Consider the following 20975-nt stretch of genomic DNA (forward strand, 5'->3'; position numbering starts at 1 on the left):
AATGGGATCAATGGTCAATATATTAAAAGAAAGCAAGAAGAAATGAGAGAGACAAAGAAAGAAGAAAACAGAGGATGAGAAATGAAAACAGAAACAGAAAACAGAGAAAAGAGAGAGACTGAGAAAGAGCGGGCAAACATTAAACGTAAAGACCACACTAAAATATACTCGGTCTGAACAATCCATAAAATAGACAGTGTTTATAGTCAAAGTGAAAATGGTCACTTTAACTTATCGGATGGATTCCTTTTGATAAAAATCAGGCAGTAAAATATGTATACGAATCACCTATAACATTCTGTTTCTGCTAGTCAAGTAAAGAGAGGGAAATTATTTCTGGCTAAAAGGCTGTTAACTGACACATCGTCAGCTCAATTTTAAAGCTTCGACACATTCATAACATTTTAGGTTCTGGTGCCTCCCGGAGATAGAAAGTACATTTCTCCAAGCTCCCAAGTAATTAAGAATGTTTTGCGAAAAATAAAATAGACGCTAACGACACTCTTTAAGCAAAATAATGAGAAATCTGGCCTTCGATAACCGTGCAGTTTTGAAGGACCCGAAGGAATTGCCGACTAGAATAAAGGAAAAGAAACGTCATGTCTGGTTAGAAAAAAAAATTCTATTCTATCTTGAAATCTTTTATCAAAGGAGCGATCAATAGTAATTTAATATTCTGAAGTTTCTAACTTAGTTCCCGAGGTCAAAAAGTTAGTAAACTGCATTTTTCATCCAACCGATTAAAAGAACAATTTTTCAAATCGACGATGATTTGACGTCTGAGTCTTGAATCGATTTATTTTCAAAGCTTTCTTCCCTTTAAACTAGTCCTAGGGATTTCTACTTCCTTGTAAAAGAGGCTATTACTTACTCAGTTTTATTCTCCCTTGTAGACAGGTCCGAAGTTTCTTCTACACCGTTCATTCCAATCTAGAATAAGAGGGAAAAATAAAAATAAGAAGTTATGTGACTTAAGGTTGTACACAAAGAACTTGAAAGGATAGTCGAAAGATACAATTTTGATACAACTGGGAATGCTTTCAAAAAAGGTGCGTCCTTATTTTCGTGCTCTTGATTCTAATTTAGAGAAAATCCGAGAAAAAATTCCAAAGCGAGTAAAGACGCATGAGCTATAATATTGGTTGCTGTTAAAATTGCTGCAACTCATCATTTTGGCTTGGCCCACCATTAGTCAGTCTCCAGTATATTATTTGATTTCTTTTTTACAGAAACTATTAAAACTTTTTTTTAAAGAAAATTTAACCTTACCAAATATTGCTGTGGGGGTACCAATTTCTAAAATTTAGGGGGAGATCTACTCATAAGAATCTGAGGGGGGAGGTAAATTTTTAGTTTTCTTTATTTTTTAATAAAATACCAAAAAGGGTATTTTTTTCAATTTAGGAGGGAAGCGGCAAAAGTATAGAGAATAGGGTAATTAATCCCGTCACAGCCCCTCCCCAATTGGTGCTCGTGGCTCTGGGATGACTATTAGCAGAGAGCCCCTCTCAGTACACCGTGACTATGCAAAAGAAGAGATAGAACTATCCCATACTTGACCTCTCCTCATGTAGTAAGACTTTCTAGTGATGTTAGCACCAGGCTAATGGTAATGAATAAAAAAAGTATGGGTACAAGGTTTACCAATTTTTGCCAAGTTGGTAAACCTTATTCCAAATCGTAGAGCCTGCAACTAAACGTCCAATTTCTTGGACGTTCCAATTTTTTTTTTCACAGTAAGTTTAAATGCCAGCAAAAAAGTTTTTCTCTTATAGGCTCAGCCAAAAAAACGGGAGCACTAACATGAAACCAAATGTTCAATGGTTCGGAATTTCTTTTCTGCTTGTAAAGACATAAGCTTATAAATATTTGAGATTATAATTATGTATGTCAGAACGCTTTTTTTTCTAGCTGATTCAGTCAATGCAACAGAATTCGATTGAAAGAGAATTTTTTATCCTCTCATTCACTTTTGTTTTGACATTAAAACAAAAAAAGGAAATGAAAGAGGACAACTAAGAATTGCATAAGGAGCTGGGCGTAATTTTCAATGGGAAAGGGATGGCAATTGTACCCCAGGCCTCAGCAAACCCCATCCCCCAGCTGAAATTTGGTTTCTTTAAAAATCTTGTCTAAACTAAGATAAGCCTGCACAATTCAAGCACAGGAGAAAAGGGTCAGTTTTCTTTAGTGTATCTTTGCCTTTATGGTACTATATGACTCACTTCCCAGTTTTCGCTGTCGTTTTCACTTGATTTGGGAAAATGCTACTATTACTACTACTAATAACTCACTGCAGCACCAAGCCGCCTGAGGCTAACACAGCTGCACACGCTCCTCCTCCAACCTGATATATTCAAGGCCTCCCTCTTTACAACCTCCCAGGAAGTTCCCATTTCCTTTAAATCATCAATTATGACATCCTCCCAACCCAGACAAGGACGGCCTGCTTTCCGTATAGCCCCAGACGGTTGGCCAAAAAGGACAATCTTTGGCAATCTGTCATCCTTCATCCGCAGAACTTACCCTGAACAATCAGTTGGTAATTTCTCTGGAAAAGATCAAGCAAACCCTCATCCACTTTTCAGAGTTCCCATGCTTCAGAGCCATATTGACCACTGTCATCACCTTAGCTTCCAATATTCTAATCTTCGTTTGCAGACTCATTTTCTATTCTTCTAAACTCTTTTTAACTGTGAAAAAACACCCTGAACCTTAGCTATTCTACTTTTAACGTCTTCACTGCTCCCATCGTCATTACTAATAATACTGCCAAGGTAAGTGAAGCTGCCAACCGGATCAATCTTTTCGTAATCGTTACCCAACGTCACCTTTTCATCTTCACTTATTCCTAGCCTTAGTGACTTCGTCTTCTTAACATTAATTTTCAAGCCTATTCTAGCACCCTGAACTTGCAAAACCTCAAAAAATTCATTCATTTTGCTCACACTTTCATCTAATATGCTTAAATCATCAGCATAATCTAAGTCCAGGAGCGTTTTTCCTCCCCATTCGATTCCGGAGTCTCCCATTGCCTTTCCTGTGCTCTATAAGACAAAGTCCATAAACATGATCCAAATAAAGGGGGATAGAACACGACCCTGCTTAACTCCTGATTTACGAAGTCAGTTACTAACCCCATTTCCAACCTTAACCGCAGCAGTATTATTTTCGTACATAGCACGAATCATTTTAATGCATTTTTCTGATATACCATATAAGGATAAAACCTTTGCTAACGCTCTTCTATCAACAGAATCGAAAGCTTGCTCATAATCGATAAAACTGAGGACCAAAGGTCTTTGACTAAGAAGGGACTGCTCAATTATTAACCTAAGAGTGAATACTTGGTCGACACTTCCTCTACCTACTCTAAAACTACACCGTTCTTCCTTTAAAACTTTGTCTACAACATCTCTCAGTCTAAAAAGTATCATATTACGAACTACCTACAGAAACCAGATCAATGCCTCGATAATTAGGACACTCAATCTTTTCACCTTTCTTATACAGTGGTTTGATTAAGGTTTTCCTAAAATCATTAGGTACTTCCCCTTTTTCAAAAATTGTATTCATAATATTCAGTAGCTTATTTCTAACCTCAGGGCCACCATATTTAAGAAACTCATTTATGAAACTATCAGCACCTGGAATTTTATAATTTTTTAATCCTTTTAGTATTGTCGCTAATTCTTCCTCACAAAACAAATCTTCCTTCACATCCAAGGTAACATAAACTTTTTAATTTTCATCTATATCTTTTCCTGCGACTGTATTTCGGTTTAGCAGATTCTCAAAATGTTCCGCCCATCTTTCTTTAACTTTTCCTTTATCACTAACTGTTGGCTCATTCTTATCGTTAACTGGGACTAGTCCGGATTGACTACTCCCTTTTAATTTATTAACATGCACGTATATTATTTTACTATTATGCCGTCTAGCTACATCTTTAAGATCCTCAGAAATTTTATCTCCTTAGTTCATATTTTAATGCTTTCTCCACTTAATTTACATTCCTTTTGTTTTCATACGATCTATCAATCAGATAATTCCTGTACAAACCCCTTCTACTCTCTATTAAACACAAAGCTTTTTAACTAATATTCCTAGTTCCAGTCTTAGCACTCTTCCCTAAGACACCATCAGCAACTTCACAAATTGTTTTTCTGAAAATATTCGATCCATCTTCCACATTGTCAAATTTTAAACTCTCAAGTTTAGCATTCAACTGTTCCTGGAAGGTTTTTCTCAAATTTTCATCCTGGATTTTACCAACATCATAACTTTTCGGGAGGTAGTTACTCTTCCGAAATTTCAGCTTTAAATTAACCTTAGACACTACTAAATGGTGATCTTTACTTTTAACATCAATAACAGCACTCCTATACACCCTAGTATCTTGTATTGATCCTGCTAGTCTTCAGTTTACAATAATATAATCAATAAGGTTGGCTGTCTTACCATCACGTGAATACCATGTCAACTTATGGGCAATTTTGTGACCAAACATCGTATTGGTTACAACTACATTGTTATACCTACGAAATTGCAAAAATCTATAGCCATTACTGTTTTCTTTTCCTACACCAAATTTACCTAGGCTAGGATACCATCTATCCCTATTTCTATCTACCTGGGCGTTAAAATCTCCTAGCAAAAACACCATATTTCTACCTGGTACCCTGTCTATTTGCTACTGTAACTGTAAGTAAAATTCATCTGAGTCACTAGTATCACCGTCAGTTGGTTCAACACAGGGATATACTACTATAACTGTTACTCTGAACTTCTTAGTAATGCAATGAGCGATAAATATTCTATTATTAATTCCTTCCCAGCCTAAACAAAACTTGGCAGTTTCCTTATTCATCATGAGCCCTACTCCCTGTCTATGTACCTCATCCTTCCTGCCTGAGTAAACAAATTCTATATCACCTAGTTTCATGCTTCCTACCCCTTGGATACGAGCTTCTGAAACTCCTAAAAAATCCAGTTCAAACCACCTGAATTCGTCAGTCAAAATTTCGATACGATAGTCATTTTTTACCGTCGTAACATTTCAAGTTCCAATTTTCATGTTCTTTAAACCTTTGAAATTATTTTGGCCTCAGGAAAAGCAATGATCTCGGATAGCAGTGCAGGACGGGGACCAACATATCTTCTCAACTCTACACTGAAGCGCTTAAGCCGGCTTAAAACCGGACAGCAAAAAGTCCCTGGGACCCACAGTAAGTTGGGTGCTTTTTGCAATCCTGGGCCCATCTTGGTCACAACATGGTTTTCAGCACTTGGCGATGCTCTTTTAAATCCTGCACAGACAGTCCCAAGCCTATTACCTCCAACTCATTGTATACTCATGCCTGCAAATATTATGCAACTACGGGGAGGCAACCCATAGTAGATAAATTAGCTAGGAAGAGGTTTTTCAGCCCGGAAACGCCCATCAAAACAAACCAAGCCCAGAAAAATATTCAGTAATCGGTATCTCGTGCGAGTGCTCTTACAAGGCTAGAATTTCCTCAAGTGGCACCACTCCTCAAGTGGGAATAGTTGACAATAAGTTTCCCACTCTTGCAGTTACCCTGAAAGGGTCAAGGCAGCCCTTTGCAGAGGCCGTTGTCCATAGATCTGGATCTTACGCCCTGCCGCAGCTGTCCTCCTATAGAGGATCCCCCGACGATAGTGGTCTGCATCACCATGCAATTTGGGAAAATTGGCTCTAAATCTCCCCCCGCCCCCCAGGAATTTGACGAGATTTTGCCACTGAAAAAGGAGAGATATGGAAATTAATAAATGAGACTAACAGAAAGTATTTAAGTTTAGAAGAAAATAGCACAAAAAAACGAAATATACTCATGGCCAAATAATTGGCGAGTGTATCCTAGCATTTGGATACCATCCATTATAATTGCTTCTTCTAGTACATTTGTAAATAAAACTAAGTGAAAATAAAATCAGTAAATAAAGGTGAGTAAAATTTTATACTTTTCATGTACAATAAAATGAAAAATAATATTTGTGAGATTTTGATTTTATTAGGGGGTTTTATCTATGTATAATGGGCGTAACTATAGTTATGGGAGTCAGAGGACGTTCTCCACTTTACAAAAGATGGGCTTACCTTACAGCATCTTGTGCTGTTAGCTCTTAGCCAAATGAATAATTAGGAGGTAGAAATTAAATCTCAATCTTAGTAATATAAGTAAAGCAATGACTGTTGATAGAATGTTACTGTAGTATATTAACTTTTCACATATTAAACAGTTCGTGGTAAAGAACTGTAGTAAGGAGTGACCCGGCTCAATAGTAACCGAAACTTTAAAAAATGGAATTTTGATACCAATAGTTACATCAACAGGATCGCATTTTATGCTGATTTTAAATACATAAGTTTCATTAAGTTTAATCTTACCCATCAAAAGTTACGAACCTGAGAAAATTTGCCTCATTTTAGGAAATAGGGGAAAACACCCCCTAAAAGTCATACAGTCTTAGCAAAATCAAACCATCAGATTCAGCGTATCAGAAAACCTATTGTAGAAGGTCAAGCTCCTATCTACAAAAATGTGGAATTTCGCATTTTTTGCCAAAGACAAATCACGGATGCGTGTTTGTTTGTTTTTTTTTCCAGAGGTGATCGTATCGACCCAAGGGTCCTAGAATGTCACGAGAGGGCTCATTCTAACGGAAATTAAAAGTTCTAGTGCCCTTTTTAGGTGAAAATTGGAGGGCACCTAGACCCCCTCCCACGCTCATTTTTCCCAAAGTCACCGGATGAAAATTTTGAGATAGCCATTTTATTCACCATAGTCTAAAAACCTAATAACTATGTCTTTGGGGACGCAATCCCCCGCAGTCCCCGTGGGAGGGGTTGCAAGTTACAAACTTTGACCTGTGTTTACACATAGTAATGGTTACTGGGAAGTGTACGGACGTTTTCAAGGGGATTTTTTTTGGTTTGGGAGGGAGAGTTGAGGTGGGGGGGGGGTTATGTGGGAGGACCTTTCCATTGGAAAACTTCTCATGGGGGAGGGACTTTCAATGAAGTGGGCGCAGGATTTTTCAGCATTATTTAAAAAAAACAACGAAAAAATAAATATGAAAAGTTTTTTCTACTAAAAGTGAGGAGCAGCATTAAAACTTAAAACGAGCAGATATTATTGAGTATATGAGGGGTTTACCTCCTCGTAATACCTCGCTTTTTACGTTAAAATATTTTTTATAATTTCAACTATTTATTCTACGGCCTTTGTGAATCAAGGGTCATTCTTAAGGAATTGGGAAATAATTTAAGCTTTAGTGTAAAGAGTGAGGTATCGACGAGGGGTGAACTCCCTCATATACGCAATAAAAACATACAAATATATAAGTTCGTTACGTAAGTTGATTCGTAAATTACGTATATTTTTTTACTAATAAAAATGTTCGTAAAAAAATTAAAAGTTCTAGTTGCCTTTTTAAGTAATCAAAAAATTGGAGGGCAACTAGGCTTCCCCCCTCTCTCCTTTTTTCTCACAATCTTCCAATTAAAACTATGAGAAAGCCATTTAGCCAAAAAAATTAATATGCAAATTTCGTTTTAATTATTTATGTGCGGAGAGCCAAGATCAAAACATGCATTAATTAAAAAACGTCCAGAAATTAATAAAAAAAAACAAGTTTTTTTAAATGAAAGTAAGGAGCGACATTAAAACTTAAAACGAACAGAAATTACTCCGTATATGAAAGGGGCTTTTCCTCCTCAACGCCCCGCTCTTTACGCTAAAGTTTTTTACTGTTTTAAGAAGTAGAGTTAAGAGAAAGAGTCAAACTTTAGCGTAAAGAGCGAGGCGTTGAGGAGGAAAAGCCTCCTAATGTCTCTTCTTACTTTCATTTAATTTTTTTTTATTTAATTGGGGATTTGAGATGATAGATTCAACTCTTCATAATTATAATTTTCTCTCATTTTGGGTAGCAGATGTCTAAGAGTCGATTCATAAGCCCCAGGAAAATCGAGGTGAATTAGAAAGCTGATAAAATGTAAACTAATTAATAGCTAAATATTTTGGAAAATACGCATTATACGTGAAACACTCGAGAATATGGATCGTGAAGATGAGATAGGACAATAGCCGGTTAGTTTACAATGCCTAGTGATAAGATATAGTGTCTCCCCTTAGGACCGAAGAACAGACAACTATATTTTTGCAGGATAAGGGGTTATTGTCCAAAACAAAACAGTGCGTCCATCATGACATTCTACTCTTACGAGAAGCAACATCTTCGAAAGTTTAAGACTAGGCCATGTTTGAATAGCGTCAATTTGCGTTTCAATACGTGGTTTTCAATAAGTAAAATATCATTTGTTACCGTAGTTCGTTTCATTTTTTTCTGGGTTAACGAATTGTCATCTGTTGACCACATTGGCTATTCTTAAGGACATTTCTCGGTTCTGGGCATAATAATTCCAAGCTGTAGTTTTCACTATTTTGCTAATCAAGTATTATATTTTCATCATATTTTGTTTTATTTCATTAGCATTAGCCAATTTTTACTTCTCGAGTTTTTCTCGTGTAATACAAAATACCAATCTTTCTATAATAAATAATAAAAAATGTTACGTTATTTTTATAATTATAGATATTCGATCATTAAATATTATGTTTATTATTTTATTATAGACGGGATTTCCCAAATGTAACAAAAAGAGAAACAATTTTTTCTGCTACCCAAATAAACTAAAATTTATTAACACTAAAAACGAAAGCTTGGGGCCATTATGACAAAAATATTGTCCTTGAATAAATATAAAATATGCTACGACCGCTCCAAGTTTTAATGTTTATCAGATTTCTGTAGCCTACAAGAAAAATCCAATTCTCTAGTTCTGCAACTAGAAAAATCGAACAAAAAGATATTATACTCAATACGAATTCAAAAATTGAACTGGTGTAAGAGACCGAAAATTTTGTATAGCCTTTTCCTCATATCTTCCCTGACTGAATTGTGTTTTTAGAAGGAAAATCTTCCCTTTTTTCCAAGTTCAATCGTGTCGGGAATCCAGATGAAGAACTTTCTTGCAATTTTATAGAAAAGTAATGTGTTTTTCTCTCATAGAGCGATGAAACTTTTTCTAAGAAATACAAAATAATGAATTTTGAGCTAAGGGAACAAAATACTAATGAAGAAAAGGTGTTTTTCAGAAGGAAATGTTAATAGAGGGACCTAGAAAAACATCTTTTTTGAGACAAAAATTTAAAAAAAAAATATTTTCAAATGAAACAGAAAAATTAATTAATAACCTAAAACAATACGGGTTAAACTAAACATGAACGAAATAGTTTTTAAGATCGAGTCGGCCAAACACCACGAGGAACGATATAGAAATTATCACAGAAACATAACTATGGGCTTTGGTCAGTAACACCATTTTGCGAAAATGAAGCCATGGGGGAGTGCAAAGTTTATTTTTCAAAATATAGGAGGTATTTTCTGTTTTTTTTTTCAATATTTTAAGAACAACACCATTTTTTTTCATTAAAAATACAAAAGAAAAACATAAGGGTATCTGGGGGTCTCCTGTTCCCCTTAATTAACGCCCTTGCCTTAGGTTACGCTATTTAATCTTACGTTGAAAATTTTGTCCGTAACTAGACAGTTCCAATCTAAACTCAAGCTCAACTTAGTATTCTACGTTATATAGCTTTGTGTAAGCAGTAAGAAAATAGAGTTTGCGGATGAGTACTTGGCATATTTTCAAAACGGCTTAATGCACTTTTCCTAGAAAGCTTTTACTCATGAACAAACAGGAAATCCATATCTGTTCAACATTTTAAAACTTTTGGATATTATAAGATCGGTTCATAATCAAATACACATACACTAATACACTACTAATCCCCATCCAAAGGCCTTTTGGCATGTAATGTAGAGTGAAGACTCACAAGTTACTAATTCAGAGAAAAAAGTCCCTTAATTACAGAGATAAAGGAAGAAAAATATACAGAATACAAATATTGAAATTAAATAGATTAGATAAATTAACTAATTTAAGTAGATTAGGTAGACTTTATTGAATTCTATGCAAAAAAGTGACAACAAAATCCAAATAATTTCTAAGAAGCTTAAAAATTTTCACGATTATTTTGGACAACCTTAAAGATGAGCTGTTCAAAAAATGGGGGTGCTTCTTCCTCATTATCTAGCTCTTTAAGCTAAAGTTCGACTTTATTTAACTAGAATATGAAGCTTTTCTAAATTACTAAGAACTTTAGCATGAGGAGCAAATTTTTGAGGAGGGTGCACCACCCCCTCATATAGGAAATAATTTCTATTTGTCTTAAGTTTTGATGTTGCTCATTACTTTCAATTGGAAAAACTTAATTTTTTTAAAAGATATTCCTCAATACCTTTTAATACCTCAATAAATATAAGTGCCTCCTCATTTTCCAGACAGCAGTAGATACTAAATTTGAGTAATACTAGTGGCCTTTTGAAGTGTGCTAGGATTGTAAATAAAGATAAAATTTCTCACAGGGGTTTAATTTCTCATCTCTAACAGTATTCCCAAAAGAATCCCATTTGCCCGACTATTAGTGTTATTTATTGATAATTGCTTTCAAGTTGATTTTTTCCCCTCAGTTCGCCGCCAGTTTTCGGGAACATCTTACGACAGGATATTTGAAAATGGAATTTCCAGGAAATGGATAAAAACCAAATAAACGGTCACTTCATGCTCGTTCCTATATAAGGAAAAAGTCGTTTTAATGTTGAAGCCGATATTAGTTCGTCTAATATGAAACATAAATATCTGAATATATGGAAAAAAACTCAGCTACTTTAGTGTTAGAATTTCGAAGCTACAAGCTATTTTACCCAAAAGTTACCTGGTGAAGACGTATATTTCTTTCAGGAACTAGATTAGAAGTTCTTCTTGAGCAAAAATATAGGCAAAATAAAGGTACATATCTCAAAAGCATATGCACTTCATGAAAGAGAGACAATGTAATTTTGGAATGTCCTGGGGATGGATAGATAGCATAACCCTAGAACTACTGCTGCTGCTAACAACTGCCTCCAGCACCAAACTACCTGAGTAAAACACCCAGCCTATATCTCCTCCTCCGCCCCAACCTATTCAAAGCTTCATTCTTTAAACTCTATATAAGAAAGTCAAATTTCCAGTCGTTTTTCTCAGTTTCATTTTACAAGTTAGGAACCTAATTTACGAAAATATAGGGAGGTTTACGGGTTTTTTGTTCTTTTTTTTTTAATGAAAATATAAAAAAAAACTTAATTCTCTAAATATAGACCGGGGAGGGCATTTTTGCTTTCTACAAATTTTTCCAACGGAAATTCCATTGAAGGAACATATCAAAGTCTGGGAGAAGGTTAAATCTCCCCATTTACTCCTGCAATTGGTGCCCTAATACAAATGCTGGCATAATCTCCCTTTTCTCAAATATAACTGAATTTTTACTTACTCGTTCACAGTAATTCTCCAGATTTTAATATTATTTCATTTCTTATGCGAAAGCTCAAGCTAGAATTTATGCTTTTAGCAACTCTTTTTTGTAAATATAAATCATCAAAATTTACGTTTGCTAAATGTGTTATCTTTAGAAAACACCCCTCAGAACCTACCCTTTAGAAGTATTCGCTCTGTAAAGCAAAACTCGGCACACTTGGCTGCTTTGATCTCTACTTTATGAGTAGATTTAAAATGTAAGTATTAATCTAAGAAATGTGACGGCTAATTCGGGTTTGTATTCAAAATACAAGCTGTATTCCGTGAATTCATTTTATATAATAATTTTATAATATACTACTTAGTATAAAACATAAGGCGACAAATTTTCCAAATGATACTGAATTTTTTTTCCTTGGAAAGGGAAGACATATTCTTTAGAAAATCACAGTTAAAAAAAGAAAGCTTAGCTCACCCCTATTCCTAATGGTATCCCTTAACATACATTAAATATTTATTTAAATTATTTGTAAATATTTTGGATTACAACGCTAATTATTCTATTAAACAAAAAAGACACAAAAATACCATAGTTTTGAATTTATGGCAGCAAGTTTCAACAAGGGAAACCCAAATGCATCTTTTTTTTTGGAAATGTAATACAAAATCCACAAAACATTCTAGAAATAAAAATCAGGTATTTAAAGGCCTATGGTTTTGTCAGGCCTATGGCTGAGGTGGGGTATGGTTTCTCATACATTTTTATAAATGAAAACACCCCAAAACAGTATTTTCAAATCTAAGGTGTTTTAATCGTGTCTTTTAGCTACGAACAACTAATTATTCTGATACAAAATAAATGACGAAAAATAAAACGACACAAAAACTTAATAGCAATTTATTTGCAATCTAGGATAGAAAATTTGCAGCAAGGTACTTTAAATACATCTTTGTATTTTCTTTTCTAAAAATAAAAAATAAAATAATCTAGGATAAAAAATAAAATAAAAAAATATAAATAAAAATTTTATATAAAATAAAATTATATTTAAATACATAAAAATTATATTTATATACATTTTATTATATAAAAATATAATATAAAAAATAGGATAAAAAAATAATAATAAAATCTAGGATAAAAAATTTGCAGCAAGATACTTTAAATACATCTTTGTATTTTCTTTTCTAAAAATAAAAAATAAAATAATCTAGGATAAAAAATAAAATAAAAAAATATAAATAAAAATTTTATATAAAATAAAATTATATTTAAATACACAAAAATTATATTTATATACATTTTATTATATAAAAATATAATATAAAAAATAGGATAAAAAAAATAATAATAAAATCTAGGATAGAAAATTTGCAGCAAGGTACTTTAAATACATCTTTGTATTTTCTTTTCTAAAAATAAAAAATAAAATAATCTAGGATAAAAAATAAAATAAAAAAATAAAAATTTTATATAAAATAAAATTATATTTAAATACACAAAAATTATATTTATATACATTTTATTATATAAAAATATAATATAAAAAATAGGATAAAAAAATAATAATAAAATCTAGGATAAAAAATTTGCAGCAAGATACTTTAAATACATCTTTGTATTTTCTTTTCTAAAAATAAAAAATAAAATAATCTAGGATAAAAAAAAAAAAAAAATATCAATAAAAATTTTAGATAAAATAAAATTATATTCAAATACACAAAAATTATATTTATATACATTTTATTATATAAAAATATAATATAAAAAATAGGATAAAAAATAATAATAATAAAATCTTAGATAGAAAATTTGCAGCAAGGTACTTTAAATACATCTTTGTATTTTCTTTTCTAAAAATAAAAAATAAAATAATCTAGGATAAAAAATAAAATAAAAAAATAATTATTTTATATAAAATAAAATTATATTTAAATACACAACAATTATATTTATATACATTTTATTATATAAAAATATAATATAAAAAATAGGATAAAAAAAAATTAATAAAATCTAGGATAGAAAATTTGCAGCAAGGTACTTTAAATACATCTTTGTATTTTCTTTTCTAAAAATAAAAAATAAATAATCTAGGATAAAAAATAAAATAACAAAATATAAATAAAAATTTTATATAAAGTAAAATTATGTTTAAATACACAAAAATTTTATTTATATACATTTTATTATATAAAAATATAATATAAAAAATAGGATAAAAAAATAATAATAATAAAATCTAGGATAAAAAATTTGCAGCAAGATACTTTAAATACATCTTTGTATTTTCTTTTCTAAAAATAAAAAATAAAATAATCTAGGATAAAAAAAAAAAAAAAATATCAATAAAAATTTTAGATAAAATAAAATTATATTCAAATACACAAAAATTATATTTATATACATTTTATTATATAAAAATATAATATAAAAAATAGGATAAAAAATAATAATAATAAAATCTTAGATAGAAAATTTGCAGCAAGGTACTTTAAATACATCTTTGTATTTTCTTTTCTAAAAATAAAAAATAAAATAATCTAGGATAAAAAATAAAATAAAAAAATAATTATTTTATATAAAATAAAATTATATTTAAATACACAACAATTATATTTATATACATTTTATTATATAAAAATATAATATAAAAAATAGGATAAAAAAAATTAATAAAATCTAGGATAGAAAATTTGCAGCAAGGTACTTTAAATACATCTTTGTATTTTCTTTTCTAAAAATAAAAAATAAATAATCTAGGATAAAAAATAAAATAACAAAATATAAATAAAAATTTTATATAAAGTAAAATTATGTTTAAATACACAAAAATTTTATTTATATACATTTTATTATATAAAAATATAATATAAAATATAGGATAAAAAAATAATAATAAAATCTAGGATAGAAAATTGCAGCAAGGTACTTTAAATACATCTTTGTATTTTCTTTTTTAAAAATAAAAAAATTGAGGAAAGTTTAACAAGGCCCCATTTTCCTAGAATTGCTTTGTGTATGTCATATAATTAACTATGAATATTTGCATATGTTTTTCGGATTTAATGCCAAAAATTCTATTCAAGAGAGTGTACAAGAACTCGTAGAATTCTGGTACAATCATGCAAAAAGGACAGGAATGCTTTTTGTCTAGTATTTCAAACGAGAGACAGGAGGGGCAAAAAGGTAATCGAAAATGGCATTTTGACTTTTTGCACGTTTTCGCACATAATCAGGTTTTATCTTGTCTTTGAGCTACCGAATCAATTATCAGTAATCATGATATGTAATAAAATAGTGAAAGAAAGGGAGGTACGATTTGGAACATATTTGGTCAATTAAAATAATAATTATTCTTTAAAAGAGTGGAACGTTTCAACTAGGTTATAGGAACCAACCTACGTCCGAAGACTGGATTTATTTCTTATTTGTTTATCGTGAGGTCTTGGGCTTCTATGATTTAGCGCTACATAACAGGAACGTGAGTTTTTATTTCGGATTTCCCGATATTATTTAAAAAAAACGATCAGCAATTAAATAAAAAACAAGTTTTTCAACTAAAAGTAAGAAGCAACATTAAAACTTAAAACAAACAGAAAATATTACGTATATGAGGGGGGTTGTCTCTTCTGATCAGCTCGCTCTTACGCTAAGGTTTCTTTTATGATTTTTAAAAGAGGTTATTATTCTAACTAAACAGGCTTTGTGATTCAGGAGTCATTCTTAAACTACCTGAACAAAAGTCAAACTTAGGTTATTAGAAGGTTATTATAAGTTAACAAACTGTATAATTAGTCAAATTTCGTTTTAATTGTTCATATACGGTGGGCCAAATTCAACACCTGCATTAGTTCAAAAACGTTCAGAAATTAGATAAAAAAATTTCAACTAAAAGTAGGCTAAGGAGCGACATTAAAAATTAAAACGAACACAAATTATTCCGTATATGAAAGGGGTTGTCCCCTCCTCAAAGCCCCGCTCTTCAACCTAAAGTTTTATATTTTCAAAATGTATAGTTGTGAGAAAGAGTCAAACTTTAGCGTAAAGAGTGGGGCGTTGAGGAGGAGACAGCCCCTTTCATATAGGGAACAATTACTGTTCGCTTTAACTTTTAATGCCGCTCCTGAGTTTCAATTAAAAAAAGCTCTTTTTTATTTATTCCGGATGTCTAATTGACTTTTCAAAATTTTAAATTAAAGAAATAGCTCAAACCATTTGGAAAGAGAAAATAACCTAGAAAAGTATAATTTTTCAGATAGGGACTTCTTTCTCTTTTTCCTATTAAAGATGTTTCCAAGTTTCTCTTAGTAACCACCATGGATACCATTAAAAAAAAGTTTTATCACAAGAACATCACAAAAAAACTAATTTTACGTGTCACACCTTATCTTTTACAGAAAAGTATTTGTGGCCTTACTTGCCCTTAAACTTAGGTTAAAACAAGGGAACTAAATGTATCTTGGGCGACTTTTCACGAGCTTATTAAGACCCTATCTTAAGTGTGGCTTGTTATGTGACATCATTGTGGAAAAGTCAAGCTATAAAAATTCGTAAGTCGCTGTTCAAAATGAATAGAAAAAAGTGCAAATGTTTTTAAAAGCAAAACAAAACTGAATTTTAATTAAAATCCCATTTTGTTAACATAATGCATTGACAGCAATGCCTTTGGCTTAATTCAAATCTTATTCCCTCTAAATTAGGACTCCCACCCCCAGACTTTGAAAAACAATTTTTTTTGCATCTCTTTGAAAACCCAGCCAACTGCCGTGCCAGTGACGGCAGCTTTTTGATTGCTTAATACCGGATCTGAAAAACCCACTTGTAATGCCCCTAATTTACCATCCTTTTTTCAGTATTCAATTTTCTCTTAATCCATATCCGACGGAGTTTCAAACCTCCTTTTCTTTTTTTGATAAGCCCATGTTCTAGAAATGAACTTCCTGTAAAATTCTGCCTCTTCCAATATAATTTAGAGCTTTTCCTGGCAGCTCCACTTTTCACGGGCGCAAAAAAAAAAAAAAAAAGCAAAAAGGCGCGTTAGAAGTTTTTTTTAAGATCCAGATCGACAATCGAAAATCTATTGTCACTGACACGGCACTTGGCTGGGTTTTCAATATGGTGAAAAAATATTCGTTTTGGACACTTATTATTAATAGTGATTTATATTTGTTTTACACTTGAATTACTGTTTGACTTAATTTTGCTCGTCATAGATTTAATGTAGCTCTTTAGTTTTCTACGATTTTTTTTATGGAAAGAAGTTTTTGAATTAATTTATACAAAGATTGATCAAAATACTGGTTAAAAGACTAATCAGGTAAAACACTGTTTCTCCTTAAAAAAAAAAATTCTCAAACATCTAAATCTGTCGAAAAAATGCAGGTAAAGAAACCTTGTTTGAGACCGTTAGGTAAAATCCACCCAGACCGTTAGGAATCAAACCCCTTCTACACTCTTTTGGTAAAATGAATAAAAAAACAGTTTTTTAAAATGAAAGTAAGGAGCGACATTAAAACTTAAAACGAACAGAAATTATTCCATATATGAAAGGGACTGTCCCCTCCTCAACGCCCCGCTCTTTACACTAAAGTTTTTTATTGTTTTAAAAAGTAGGGTTGTGAGAAAGAATCAAACTTTAGCGTAAAGAGCGGGGCATTGAGGAGGGGACAACCCCTTTCTTATACAGAATAATTTTCCGTTTGCATCAAGTTTTAATGTTGCTCCCTACTTTCAGTTAAAAAAAAAATATTTTTTTTTTATTATTTTTTAAATTGAAGGATTTTGGATTGATGCAGGTTTCGATTTTGGTTCACCGTACATGAATAATTAAAGCAAAATTTGGATATTTTTCTTTTTGCTAAATGGCTTTCTCGAAGTTTCGATCGGATCATTTTGAGAAAAAAAGGGTTGGGAGAGGGGGCCTAGTTACCCTCCAATTTTTGTGGTAACTTAAAAAGGCCACTATAACTTTTAATTTTATTTACGAACGTTTTTATTGGTAATAATTATACATAACTTACAAATTAACTTAAGTAACGAACTTCCATATTCGTAAATTTTTATTGCGTATATAAGGGGGTTCCCCCCTCGTCAATACCTTGCTCTTTACACTAAAGTTCGAATTTTGTTCCAATTCTTTAAGAATGACTCCTAAATCACAAAGGCCGTTTAATTAGAATAAATGGCTCTTTTGAAATTACAAAAAATACTTTAGCGTAGAGAGCGAGATGTTGAGGAGGGGACGAACCTCCTCATATATGTAATAATTTCTTTTCGTTTTATCTTTTAATATTGCTCCTTACTTTCAGTTGAAAAAACTTTTTTTTAATTAATTTCTGAACGTTTCTGAATTAATGCTAAATGGCTTTCTCAAGGTTTTGATCGGACGATTTTGAGAAAAAGGGGCGGGGAGGGGGTCTAGTTGCCCTAACATGTTTTGGCTGCTTAAAAAGGCCGCTAGAACTTTCTATTTTTTTACGAACGTTTTTATTAGTAATAAATATACGTAACTTACAAATTAACTTACGTAACTAACTTCTATATTCGTATATTTTCATTACGTATATGAGAGGGCTCGCCCCCTCGTTAATACCTTCCTCTTTATACTATAGTTTGAATTTTGTTCCAATTCTTTATGAAATACCCCCGAATCACGAACGCTGTTTAATTAGAATAAATAGCTCTTTTGATATTACTAATAATACTTTAGCGTAAAGAGCGAGGTATTGAGGAGGGGGTTAACCCCCTCATATAAGTAATAGTTTCTTTTCGTTTTAAGTTTTAATGTTGCTCCTTACTTCAAGTTAAAAAACTTGCTTTTTTATTTAATTTCTCGTTTTTTTAAATAACGCTGGAAAATCCAGCACCCCCTTCATGGAAATTCTCTTCCCTCAAACTCCTCCATGGAAAGATCCTCTCACGTAACCCCTTCCCCTCGACCCACCAACAATAAAAAAAATCCGCCCTTAAAACGTCAGTATACTCCCCAATAACCAATACTATACGTAAACAATGGGCTAAGTTCATAATTTGCAGCCCCTCCCCCGAAGACTGAGGGGGATTAAATCGTCCTCAAAGACATAGCTATTAGATTTTTCTCCTATGCTGAACAAAATGGCTATCTCAAAATTTGATCCAGTGACTTCGGAAAAATGAGCGTGGGAGGGGGTGTAGTTGCCCTTAATTTTATTAGTCACTTAAAAAGGGCACTAGAACGCTTAATTTCTGCTAAAATAAGCCCTTTCGCGACATTCTAGGGCCACTGTGTCAATACGACCACCCCTGGGAAAAAAACAACAACTACAAAATATAAACACGCATCCGTGATCTTCCTTTGGCAACAAATACAAAATTCCACATTTTTGCACATAGAAACATGAAACCTTTTTGGTAGGGCTCTGTGATACGCTGAATCTGATGGTGTAATTTTCTTTAAGATTCTATGAATTGAAGGCGATGTTTTCTCTTTTTTTGAAAATTAGGCTAGTTTCAGCAGGCTCCTTGGTAAGATTAAACTTGATGAAACTTATACATTTATTATTAGTATAATATTCCAATTCTTTTGATGTATATTCTGGTATCAAAATTCTGTTTTTTTTTTGTTTCCGTTACTAGTGAGCCTGGTCGCTCCTTACTACAGTTCGTTACCACAAACTGTTTGATGACATGTCAGTGACGACAGCTTTTAAAATGACGCAAAAAAGGCAAAAGGAAAAATTTATTCTTCGTATTCAACCGCTTCAGCAAAAACAAAAAAATTTAAAAAACAAAAAAAAAATATAAAAAAAACGAATTTTCAAGTCCTTTTGGGCGATTGAAAAGATGTACTTTCAAGTACATCTTCATCTTTCAACGATCATCTTTCAAACATGATCGCCTTTTTGGGCGATCACTAACACTGTACTTGACCGACTTCACCTAGAAAAGTCACAATGAAGACAAGACCGAAGCATCTGAGACGTCTCGTAAGAAAAAATACTTTCCCTCCTCATTGGAAAAATAGAGATAAAGAAGTTAATCGTGAGAGTTTGAACAAAGAGAGAAAAAGATTAGAGAAAATTTGTCGAAAGAGAAATAAAAAAAATATTTAAAAGTGTGCATGTCAATATTTTTGTTCCAATTTCCGTGTGTCACCCACTGTAGTTTTGGGTTTTAAATTTTTTACTTTTTCCAGATTTTTTTTTTTTTGCAAAAATAAACACGCTTATTGATACTCGAACCATTCAAGCGCCCATTTAAATCAAACATTAAGCAAGCTACCCCAAGAGTTCGTTAGGTTCATTTTATTTCTATTATGAACCTATTTCTATAGGTTCATTCTGTTTCTTATTCATTTTTATTTCTATTCTTACGTTCATTTTTATTTGTTTAGTTTGCAAAAAAAAACCTAAAATGGTGACTCAAAACATGATAATGCTTAAATTTTTCAGCAAGCAAGGGTTATCTTTGACGTTTAGTGATTGTTTCGTGGAATTTGTTATATTCCTCTCTATTATTATCAGTTTCATTTCGTATTTAAAATTTCACAGAAAGTTTTCTACAACAAAAATTTGGCGACAGAACCCTTTGTAGAAATAACTAAAAAGAAAGATTGAACAAAGAAACTAACTAGCTTAGATATAACTTCTTTGATATTTTGGATTATTTCGTGACTATTTGATATTTTGTCTATTTTAATCAAATTTCATTTGAGTTTAACTTTCGTTTGTAACATTTGAGAAACACCTTGAATCATTGCCATAAAAATTAGAAACAAATTGTGACAGAAGAAATGCTTTTTGAGAATAATTACAGGAATAACTAAAAAGAGATGGAAAAAAGAAACCATCTCTTCCTTCAGACTCTTTTTAGAACCTTATCTAGTTCACTCTGAGAGTCTCCCTGGAAAAAGTTTCCTATCAAGAAGGGAAAAACTAAATAAAATGAAATAGAGGGACCCAGGCAACGTTTTTCAATCTTGTTATTCCTTAGAGAAACTGAGGTAAAATTTAGAGAAAAAGTTGAGGTAAAAGTTTGAACAAATAAATATGTCAATATTTACTTAACTTTTAGATCGATAAATATGGCGAAAAAGCTTTTATGTAAAGATTATATTGCATGTACAGTTGCCAAAAACAAATGTAAGGGGGGCATAATTTTGTTCTTTACATGAAGATACAAAAAGATTTTTTTCCAAATCTAGGGTGTTTTTTAATGAAATCCTGAGACCTATACCTTTAAAAATCCAGGGGAGCAATTTGAAACCCTACACTACGCCCATGTCCCTCCCTCGCCAAATTGGTGCCCCTGATTGCAGGTAAATCAAGGACTATAATCCAGAATACAATTAGAAATGAAATTAGAAAAGAAATTTATTTAGTGCCGAAAATTTTGGAGTGGGGTGGGGTGGGAGCTCGTGAGTTACTGGCTACTAACTTTACGATATCTTATTTTACATTTCTTTTGCAAATATTTTTCATTCAATTCATTTTACAATACAATTTCGTTTTCGAAGATTTTTGCTGTGTTTAGGTGATTAGTTTTCAA

General features: G+C 31.9%; 1 protein-coding gene across 5 annotated transcripts in view; it reads right to left on the bottom strand.

Annotated features, from left to right (window-relative positions):
- The window catches only part of LOC136041735 (NGFI-A-binding protein homolog), a 183924-nt gene that overhangs the window by 8767 nt on the left and 154182 nt on the right, over positions 1–20975 (bottom strand). For 4 of the 5 annotated variants that reach the window (XM_065726484.1, XM_065726483.1, XM_065726485.1 and 1 more), the window contains one exon: positions 872–930. In XM_065726484.1, coding sequence (XP_065582556.1) covers positions 872–930 — 59 coding nt within the window. Of the gene's footprint in view, positions 1–871; positions 931–18996; positions 19368–20975 lie in introns of those variants that run through there. The other variant, XM_065726486.1, reaches the window with a different exon arrangement.

This window comes from Artemia franciscana, unplaced genomic scaffold (assembly GCF_032884065.1).
Source record: "Artemia franciscana unplaced genomic scaffold, ASM3288406v1 PGA_scaffold_36, whole genome shotgun sequence".
Classification (NCBI taxonomy): domain Eukaryota; kingdom Metazoa; phylum Arthropoda; class Branchiopoda; order Anostraca; family Artemiidae; genus Artemia; species Artemia franciscana.